At 46.0% G+C, this 11,304-nt stretch overlaps 1 protein-coding gene across 1 annotated transcript; it reads right to left on the bottom strand.

The window, feature by feature from the left end:
* Positions 1-506: 506 nt before the first annotated feature.
* LOC119444601 (uncharacterized) lies at positions 507-2,816 on the bottom strand. The gene is made up of 2 exons (XM_037708971.2): positions 2,434-2,816; positions 507-847 (listed from the first exon to the last, which is right to left on the bottom strand). The coding sequence occupies exons 1-2, from the start codon at positions 2,763-2,765 to the stop codon at positions 544-546; spliced, it is 636 nt and encodes a 211-aa protein (XP_037564899.1). The 5' UTR covers positions 2,766-2,816; the 3' UTR covers positions 507-543.
* Between the last annotated feature and the right edge of the window lie 8,488 nt (positions 2,817-11,304).

Genomic DNA, 11,304 nt, shown 5'->3' with positions numbered 1-11,304 from the left:
AGGAAAAGGTGGAATACACCGAGTTGTAGCTGACCTTATGCTTGTTATCGGAACGAAGGAGGTGCGTTGACACGCCTTTTTTTTTTCTTGATTAGGATTAAGACGACGCGACTATACAAGGAGACCGGGCTGAGAAGCGACTGGAGGAAGGGTTATGCGCCAGCCTTACTGCATCCTCAGTGCCTCACTCGAACCGGGCAAATAATCGGGATATTTGTCTTTTCTTTGGCGAAAGTACTCCTGAGTGGAAACATTAGACAGAAAAATTGCGCACAGAAAGGGGCGATATTTCCTTCAGCGCCTCTTCCCGTCTTTAATACCTAGGTGCCTTCCCGTCTTAATACCTCGGTGTAATAAATGTTAGGTGCCGTGCTCATGCACTGCGCTTATGGTTAGCGCGGCGAGCCAGCCAATCCGCGAGCCGCTGGTAACGGTGCGTCCTGGCCAGGAGGCACATATAGGCTATGCCTGAAAGGAGGGCGTGCCTTCACGCAAAAACAAGCACGCAGTGATAAAAACGTTTATTTAGCGTGAGTCAGGCGGCTACATCAATCCCGCGGCGGTGAGGATGTGAGGAAGGTCGGCGGTGCACTCGGGAAAGGCCTGGGCGCATCCGGCGAGGCCCTTCGAGCGGCCCGTCTTCGCAGCAGACAGGAAAAATGAGGCGGGACCCGTGTTCACGGCCACGTTGGTTTCAAAGAAATGCGCGGTCGCGTTGCCCACTTGGCCCAGCCGCATGGCGTCGGTGGCACTCTCGCACACCATGCGGGACACGCAACCGCGGTCGTCCATCTCCTTCAAGAACGTGAACAGCAGGTCCGTCTGGTGCCGCTGATCGTGGTTTAGCCTGCAAGTTGAAAAAAGTGCAGTGGAATTCAGGGATGCTGAAATTCGCAAACGCCATAGTGGCTGACGAGAGTTGCCGCCGTGAAAGTACACCGACGCTTTCTGCATCTTGCCCCATCTCAAAAAATGCGGCCTTGAAGCAAACACGCAACCCGATGGTCAACAGCAGACAGCTATAGCGGCCGTGGCATTGCGGTGGGCGGTGTCCTGCAATTAGGATAAAGCCTGCTGGTGCTGGCATGCAGTGTATAATAACAGTAACCTTATTTCCGTACGACGGCGGAGGTCGCGAAGACTTGTACCGTGCGCTCCAGGAAAGGACCCTAATGTCACAAAGGTAGTTCACCCGATGAAGAGCACCGAGCTCATCTTGGAGTCCTGCAATACAAGTTGAACACGCACGCACACAGGCAGACGCTTGGAAACAAGTTAAACGATGCAACTATTGCAGTAATTATGAGACATTGTTGCGGCAATATAGCTAAACATGTGCAAGTGAGACGTCGTAAACTAAATATAAAACAAGTCTACGTGTAAACTACTATGACATAATTTAAGGGACGAAATTTCAGTACGTGTGCGAGACAATATGGCGGGCGCTTGATGCAAGTTTAACCAAGCTTGAAAAGAGGCACATCTTCAGAGAAGAATACGGACGTCATTGTTCACAGCCTTGCAGAGATTAAAATAGGCACATTTCTTGAGGTGTGAGTAGAGAAGGCACGAGCAACGTTTATGAAAAATTTCAAATGCTTACATCAGGGCGTAAGCGTGACTGGAGAAGTGCAAGAGCGCGCTGACTTGGACCTGATTAGGATATTTTGCTGACGTCAGAAAATACAGTCCTCGTACCGGGGCTCGTTAACAAAACACGTGGAATCTAAACACCCGCGGTGCCTTAACGGTTAGGGCGTTGCGCTACTGAGCAAGCAGTCGCCGGTGCGATTGCCGGTTGCATTGAGAGCGGAGTGCAAAGCAGAAACACCGGCGTACTGAGAGTTAGGTGCGTGCATCCGCCTTGACTGGACGGTTGGCCTGAAACGTGCGTTCAACATATTGCATAAAATAATGCGACTAATTGCGAATGGCACCTTAGGAAGAAGGCTAACCCAGGACGATTAGTATACAATACGCTGGTGATGTCAGGCGCATTATGTATACGACGAAAGTTGAGGTCCAGGTACTTAATACCAAGTAGATTAAGAGGGGGACACCTTATGCACATAGGAAAAAAGAATGAAACAATCACAGTGGACGGGTGGCGAAGTATGTTCAAGTAGGCGAAAAAGCCCGGACCCACCGCAGTTACTTTACATGCCACGCGCAATGGCATGTGGCACGCACCGTCACTCAAGTGAAAGTACAAAACAGACAACGCAGTGATCGGGAAGACGCCCACCCCGCATCAACTTGGAAAGTCAACGTGAACGGACAAAGCCACAAGAAACTAAGGCAAAAGATGGACACGGCGCTGTCTTTTGCTTGACCTTCTTGTAGTCTCGTTCGTTAGCACTGCCTTTTCAATATGAATAGCCAACTAGTTTTATAATGACTTAGGCGACGCTCCTGCATGGCTCGGGTTCTTACTTGAAGATGTCTTGGAGCACCGAAATCGGGACCCGCACTTCAGTCTGCTCGGTGGTGGTGGAAGTGGTGGTTGTCATGTCGGGTACCAGGAGACCACTGCGTCCGTTCAGCTCGTCGGACGGGGAGTCCGCGATGTCCGTGCCGGCCCTGAGGTTAAAGGTGCCCTTGAAGCCCTTGGTGAGCATGGACAACGCAGAAGCGGCCAGGGAGATCTTGAAGCCGAGGATGCCATTCGCCGTAGACGCGATGCTACCGAGCGGTAGGAGCAAGCTGCCCACGAATACGCAATGCAGCACGGCGATGAGCAGGAGACAAATGACAGGGGACTTCATGGCTGCACGATTGGAGAGGTAGCTTGCAATAACCTATCACTGGTGCACGCAGTGGTATTTATATGTTCCGAATAGCCACGTCATGGTGGGATTCGAGAAATTGAAGTGTGACGGTGTTGACGTCACTCAAGGCATTTCAAAGGGTGTAATCGTCACGTGACCACTAATCCGGAAGTGGGAGGAGTGCTCTCAGTGTAGGCAATTTTTTTAAAGGGAGAGGGGGAAAGTGGCAGAAGTGCGGCGGACGAGGAACCTGTCGCCGCTTTCCTCCTCTCGCCGGTGATTGTTACGAGAGAAGGGCGTGTTGATGGGGCATTTTTGACGTAAAAATTACAATGAGCAGTTTCGACGTCGCGACGCTGCACAGTGGGTTCTGAGGGAAACCGTGGTGGACGGTTCGGTAATGTATTTGTCTACGTGAGATTTTTTTTACAGCGAAGCTGTATATGGCTAGCCGATTCGTCCGTCCGTCGCCTCTAAGTAGACGCTATCATCATCAGCAATGGCTCCAGCGACGTCGTCGTCTTGCACAGCTCGCTCGCTGGCGCCCCTCGGCGCCAGCGCGCCAAAACGCTCGTGCCACTGCTCCCGCGTTCGTCGTCGTCTTCCACAGCTGGCTGCGTTGGCGCTCATCATTCCAGCGTCGAATTTCACTTCTCTTCCATCGTCGTAATGGGGAGGCCGCGTTTTCGGGGGCATGAGCCATTCATTGTCTTACGTGACGAACAGATTTAATTTTGAAGCATTTTAATTTTCAAGAATCGGAAGCGCCAATGCGACAACGGCGCACTGCGGGCGTACCGTCAGTGACGTCGTTTTCTTCCGTCGCAACCCAGCGCGTGTGTAACTTCATTAAGAAACGGAAAGACGTAGCCAATAATTGAGAAAGACTATAATGTACCGTCGGGATTAGGCCAGTGATAAACACCGGGGCCGCACGTTTCAGCTTCGCTGGTTAACCATGTGTACGGAGTGCTTGGGTGGTGATTTTTTAACCGGCACCCAATGCATGGTACTGTATTGTAATCGCACATTTGCAAGACCAAGTTCTACAAATGTTTGTGCAAATATACGCTTGCGGACTAGTTGCTTCACACCGAAGAAGTAATGTACTGCGTCCCGACGAGTTAACCTGGTTGCTTAGGTGGTGTTCTGCTCAGCTCGAGGGCGCAGGTTCAACCCCGGTCGCAGCGGCCCGATTACGACGGGGGCGCAATGCGAAAACACTCGTGCACCGCGCATTTTACGCTCGGTAAAGAATCCTAGGTGGTCACGTTTATTCCGGAGCTCCCCACTATAACGTGCCTCATAAGCAAATCGGGAGTTTGGCACGTATAGAAACCCACAATTTAATTTCATTTGGGTGTACTGCGCAAAATTTAGAAACCAGACGTATGCAGAGGGAAAGCTGAGCGATGACTACAATAATTTATTGCACGAAATTCCAGGACGCAAATATAAAAGCATCGTTATTACATGTGCCACCTTAAACAAGTGCGAAATGCCAAGTAATATCAAGCAACATCGGAACCCAAGGTGCATACACCACCTTTGCTACAGTATACTTCGAGAATGTTTATCGCGAATTCGCGATAAACAGAGACGACAAGGGGTAAAGGGGTGGCACGACCATAAAAAAAGATGCGTAAAAACAACAAAAGCGAACGTAAACAACTGAAGACAAAGATCTGATGAAATAAAAGCGGTGGGAAAGAATGCGATACGAAAACCGGCAAGGCCTGGTAATTTAATAAGTTAGAAACTGAAGTAGTAAGAACAAGGGAAAAAAAAACGAAACAAAGCCGAAAAGACTATTCAGCTAACTAAAAAGCCAGAAAGTGTGACCTGAATGCAAGTCATTTTTTCCTCGCTCAGCCATAGACTAGAATGGCCTTCCACCCGACGTCACTGCAACCACCTGCCCATCTACATTTCGTGATTGTATAACTGCCATATTTAACCAATAATTTTTTTTAACTGCGGAACACTTTAGGGGCCCGGGCTGTTGGCGTCTAATGTGTCATGTCGTCGCGCTGAGAAAACACAAGCGCAAGACAGGACCAAAACATACCAATACCAGCGCAAAACTGGGTTCAGACTAACTAGGTTCAGAATAATATAAAATACAGAAATACTCATGAATTAGTAGAATTAATTAACATGAATTCGTTAAAATCGATTCTAACTATCATTTGCAAAGGCTTTGGCCCCATATGCGTGGCGGTTTCCCACCTGTTGTGCCTCAGCACAGGTTTAAACGAATGATGGAATGCTAAACACAAGATAAATGCTGCATTAAACGAGATAAATAGAAGGAAAACACAAGGGAAACACCTGCGAAACACTGCTGCGCACTTCCCCAGCTTTCACGTTTAGTGGAACTGCATTACCACCGAGTTTACGATTGCATTAGCGCCGAGTGTTTTTGCATATGCGATTACTTATACCTGTACCCACCTCTTAAGTAATACTCCCCGAATTGGAGGTCTTTAAGGTAATAAAGTGATGTCATGTATGTATATCCCCCCAAAAAACTTATTTGACCTAAAGTAAAATGGATAGCGTGCTTACGTCACTTCGTAATGTTTTGTCAGATAAAGAAAAGCAAAGCTTCAATTTCTCTGTCTTACCTCGTGCTGTCGCCAATGCTGTGCGCAGGCGTAGCTCGTACGAGGAAGCAAATGCGAACGCGCCCATACCGTTTTCCAGTGGTGGCATAATTGTATCATTTTTTTCGCTTTTTTGGTATACTGATGTTTCTTCTACTTGGCGTCTATGACAAGTACAGACCGAATGTTTCAGTAGTAGAAAGCGCAGTTCTAGACCCTTAAAACAGGCACTAAAACGGCCACTTAAGGCATATACAGTATATAGGTGCCAAACACTGTCGTTTAGGAATGTTATAGGCACAATTAATACGAAGTTCGCGTGCGCATCAAAGGACAAAGTATGATTTTCTAAAAACACAGCCCACTAAACGCCTGTTTGGTGAAATTATTTTTATGTTCAGAATAAAACAAAACGAAGCAGGCTGCGTAAATTACTGGATTTATCTGAAATTTAGTGCTATTAGGCACCACGATAAAAGTTGTGCAATTCCCGCCGTTTTGTCGTAGTGACTTGGGTGTTCAGCTGCTGAGCCCGGGTACGGGATCAAATTCCGACCGTGGCCACTGCATTTTGATGGGGATGAAATGAAAAAAAAAAAAAACGCTTGTGTACCTTTCATTGCGTGCACGTTAAAGAATCCCAGATGCTCAATATTGATCCGGAGTCACCCATAACAGCGTGCTCATAATTATATCGTGGTTTTGCGCGTATAATTCCTATAACGTATATTTAAAATTGTGTCATGTTTTAAAAGCAGTGAAAAACAAGAACCTTCTCAATATTTTTTTGATTTCATGTTGCCTTCCCCCCCCCCCCCCTTTTTTTTTTACTAAGTATGGTTTTGTACGCAGTAAAGGAAAGATCAACCTCCACCTAAGTTGGCACATATTTGTACTTCGGAACGTTCGGAATCGTAGAACCTTCGCCGGTCAGAACCTCTGATGGCTCTTTGAGTGGCGAAAACTCCATATTTCTATCCGACCCAGAATAGAGTTTCTAACTAAGTCTATCGTCAAACGATCAATTGGTGATCTTGGCGAACGTGTTCCGAACGTTTAAAATGAGCCCCACATTCCGTGTCATAGCGGCACACAAGCATGCAAGTTTCTCCTTCAAGTGTATCATCGCGAAACCCAGTTTAAGCCCTTCTCACTGCAACGCCCTCGTCTGCTGCAAAGTTGTTGATAAGAGCGTTTACACCTCAAAGTGAACGTGGTAATGATCGGCTGCCTTTAGCCATGTTCTCTTACGGGTGATAACATAGTAATACTATTAGGACCAGGGCAAAACACAGAAAAGGGTAGGTTAAAAATGTACTGATAATAGGAAATCCCATAATTTTGAATGTTCAGTACCGAAAATATCTGGAATACATAGTGAAAATTCAATATGGGCCCCAACACTGAAATAGGCATTTATAGGCGCTCATAAAAGTGTCGCTTAAATGTTACTAGACCCGTAGTTCGTGCTTTTAAACTATACGGGCGCGATAAGGACGTACCTAAAAATAAGGAATTTTGTTCAAAATTCGGGTCTCTAGTGATAAGTATGCCTTAGTATGCTTTTATGCTGGCTTCCTCGCGTTTAGTTCGATAAATTTAACAGCTCATGCTCTGTCCTATCTCTCCTACTGTTCTTAATGTTAAATTTAGCGCGGTACGATGCTTCAGCCATGCAGATAAATCATGACGTCACTTGTAGAGGCATATTATTCATCGACATTTTTTCAGACGGTGAGTGAAAACGATGTGGCATAATGCGACGGGGTCACTTCGCCGAGTAACTGAATGTGAAAGCTCGGCGGGAAGACGTCGCCGCGAAGAAACGTTCTATACTGTAAAGAAACACGCATACGCATTCTTGGTCACGCGGTATTATAGGGCCCCTCACTGTAGGCCCAATCAGAAATTTCGGACATACGCGAAGAGTTCAGGAGGTCCGCAATATGTTTAAAGCAAAGCTTGCAAGGCAAACCGTCCAAGACTTTGCTGACAGTGTCTGTCGCTGCTGCTTGCTGTCTTGAAGAATACTCCAACACAGGAAATCACACAAGGAATCTATGTAGCCACACCCGTACTAACCCTGCAGATGTATTGATGGCCGACTCTCTGCTATGCGGATTTACGCCGCTATAAAAAAATTGTTGCCTAAATAACTTCAGTGCAACAAAAATTTACGCCTTCGAGTTCATAAGGCTTTCATCATATCGAAGCTTGCTCAGCATTCGGTCCCGGTCTTTGGCGCGTCTGCTTGATCTATCGTCTCCTTGCCGAGTAAGGTAGGCCGGTCCATGAAAAAAGGGCCGTTGCTTGGAACAGTGTGATCCGCGGTCGCGTTCATTACGAGGGTCACGTGGTGGGACATACCGCGTCTGGCTAATTTGCCAGCCACGCGCGTAATCGCTTTGGTGCAAAGCGCGTTGCAGAAATAGTACAGTGGTACAGCACTTAGTAAACTGCTTCGCAAAATCTTCTTTGCAAATATGTTCTAAAACTGGGGACAGATCTGCACATTTTTTTTAGATGGGCTCTGTGGTAACCAAAGCGATGTCGTAAAGCTGTGCTGTGAGGCTACGAGTCACCCTCCCCGTAGCAGCCGCTCTTTTCGTTGACTGAACCGGCATCCACAAGCGATATTCCTCTTCTTCCTTTTTTGCCATATCGGAGCCTGGGCTTTCTCGAAGCCGAGTGCTCAACTTATTTTTTTTTCCAACGCATTTCCATGTTCCGCGGGCGCTCTGCGTCCTACGAGATGAGGTGGATGGGATGATGTTGAAACAGTCGGGTTGAGCCTGGCACTCAAGACCGGTAATCACTCCACCTCTAGCGCTACTTTCAGGGCGCTTTCAATATTTTGCTGTCGCCGTACGTCTGAAAGTAAGGTCACGAAAAACACACAAGCAAAACACACACATCACGAAAAAACACAAGCAAAAGTGGCAATGTATTATTTCGGACGATGAGATGGCCTCGTGCGACACAAAACGTTGTACCCCAGGTTGGCTTAGTGGCCTCTTAAAGCATCTTAAAGGCGTAACAACGCACACAGATGCAGATAGAGTGAATAACTATAGGACACAGCGCCAGTGTACCCAGTCGTGTGGAGAACCTCTTTTTCTCTGCGTGGCATAGAGGTGCCAAACACATGATACACATGGTACAGCGTTCCCCTCCGATGGATAACGGTGGAAGGACATTATCGAACGCTCCATTACTCTACCTATAGCCACCGTCTGCACATAACTGGGAAAGCGCAGTTCCAGTCTTCACTGGCCAAGCTGTACCAGTGCTCTTTGGAATCACAACGGGTTCAGAGTTTCAGAAGAGCCGCCGAGTTGGCCCCGCTTCTCCTGGAATTTAAGAGCTTTGCCTTGCCCATAAATTTTTTACCGTTTGCCGATTATCGGGTTACAGGAGCCGCGAACCGCAGATCATTATTATTATTTCTAAGGAAACCCTTTTTGAATCGAGGAGCGATAAATAGTTGCCTACCCTTCTGAAACTAATCAAGTTTTTTTTTGATTTGATGCATTCATTTCTCTACACACGCGAGAAGAAGCAGGTACTGAGCACACGTAGCCTGACAAGACCCTTACCCCTAAACAGTTTGGCCCACAGATACACAACCATCATATCCAACCGTGTCCATATTATCATAGATATCTAAATTGGTATACAGCAGGCATGAATATAAGTGGAAATAATGCAATATTAAAAAAATTCCGCTTAGAACATAGGTATCACACATGTAGAACTTTAACATTAAAAAATTCGAAGATTTTGCATTATTACACATTTAAACTGAATTTTTTTTCATTCGCGTAAACGAAAACTGGGAACAAAAATGTGACAAGCCATTAAAAAATTCAACAAACAAGAACTTTATCGTCGATTAAGACAGAGAGAACTTAAATATCACTCTTGTCAGCCAAAGTTAATACATTTTATTGATTCTTGATACTTAAAGATGGCTCTGCGGCAGTGAAATTTTAGCGAATTATCGGCTCTATTGAAGAAATCTTATGGGTTGAAATTTTAGGTCTTGTCCTTCGTAACTTGTTCGCGCCTTCGGAGTGTGCACAACCGTGAAACAGTGCATCTAAAGATGTCGCTGCCAACCGTAGATTATATTATTCGGGAAGTTTAAATAATAATAACTAATTATGCAATTAGGCGGACAGCAACAAATAATTGACTTGTTACAAGTGACGGTGAACGACATTACGGTAGTTCGGTCCAGCTACGCGGCACTTGCATATTTAAATTTTGGCGAAAGTTACGTGGGCCACCCAGTATATTCCATGGAGCCCTAGGACAACTCAGGTACTTCTGTCAATATTGCTTCTGGCCCAAATCTGTGACGTGCGCAGACTCAGATCAGAAGCATAACTCACAAAGTTTGTTCTTTTGTTTTCGACAGGACAGTGGTCCTGCACATTTGCGAATGTTTCCTCACACTGATACCACCGCACGAAACAGTGCAAAAATCAGTTTTTTTTTCTTTTAGCAGCGGAGCTGTTTAAGCCGACCATCAGTCCGTGAAGCGTGCACGAAAAACCTCGCTGAATGATGACGTCACTGCGCGTTGCCTAGCAACCACGGCGGCAAACTCTTGTTGACTCTGTGGCGAGTACATGTAGCCTTGACATGGAACGATCAAAGAAGATTCGGACACCCGAATAAGAAGCCGCTCATCTAGAAGCGCGTCGCGCGGCCAAGCGATAAGTTGCGCGTCGGCGGCGAGCCGATTCGGAATACCGTGCCTAACGCGGTACTTAGGATTTCCTAGCAAAACTTAGCGAAGCCTAGTAAAACCTGGAAGAAGCTAGGTCGATCACCAGCTCCGCTGTTTACTCCAACCTTGCACCACTAGTGCAAGCTGCCCACGTTTTTTTTTCTCGAAATGAACCAAATCCACAAACCAAGACTATGTGAGATAAAGCTGTAATGACAAGAAATGCTAGGGAACTTTCCTGTAGGAAAAGTATGACAACGAAATGGGTCAATTAAGGCAAACGAACCATGTGCGCAGGTCGCATTTGTGACAAAAAATGAGCCAGATCTTGCTCGTGAACGGATCAAAATGAGTCAAATCTACTCACCATATGGAAGAGCGCTTACCACAATGTGATCTAGCCACTATGATAGTCTCTTTGCAAGTTGTGGTCCTGGTATTGTTAAAGCCTTCAATGCTACTCAAGAAATAGATCCTGTGAGATAATACAAATGAGGCTCCCTATGCTTTCAAGCTGACGATATTGCTCTCGCCATATATTATTCCGAGTGTTCATGAAGCATAGCAGTGTCCCTAATGGTCTATCTTCTAATGTCTTTTCTATTAAAATGACATCAGACCGCTCTGAAAGTCCTTTTCAACAATGTTTGCTGGCCAAAAGTGCATGAAAACGAGTGTTTTAAATCAAAAAGAGTGAAATCGCCACTTTACATCCTCATATTGGTCAAATGTGCTGCATAATTTTCCGTACTTGTTGCTGTTAAGTTGCTCTAGATTACATGTAAAACGTATCAAATAATTGCTTTTATAGCGTTGCATTTCAGTGCGATAACATGATATTTTTGTTTTTCTCAAATTCACTTTAGTGGATTTGACTCATTTTGGAAAAAAAAAAGACTGCTCAAACATATTTCAAAAAGTATTACGTCATCTATCACGTAAGTGCCTCGCAGTATGTGCTACTGTGTAACTCCTTTATGGGGCTACAAGCTGCTTGCAATGACGTATAGCCAATGCAGTAGCCATGGTGTGTGTGAATCCGTAAAACGCATGTCTTTTGATTGTGTTCTTCCTGTAGCACAGCATAAAAATTTATACAGGTCCCATGCGCTGTGAAATAAATGCTATGCGAAACATTTTGTTGGCCGCTGGCTATCAAGCACCTTACCCGCCGTGGTTGCTCAGTGGCTATGGT

This window comes from Dermacentor silvarum, chromosome 3 (genome assembly GCF_013339745.2).
Source record: "Dermacentor silvarum isolate Dsil-2018 chromosome 3, BIME_Dsil_1.4, whole genome shotgun sequence".
NCBI lineage: Eukaryota > Metazoa > Arthropoda > Arachnida > Ixodida > Ixodidae > Dermacentor > Dermacentor silvarum.
This window is presented reverse-complemented; position numbering and strand designations above follow the sequence as displayed.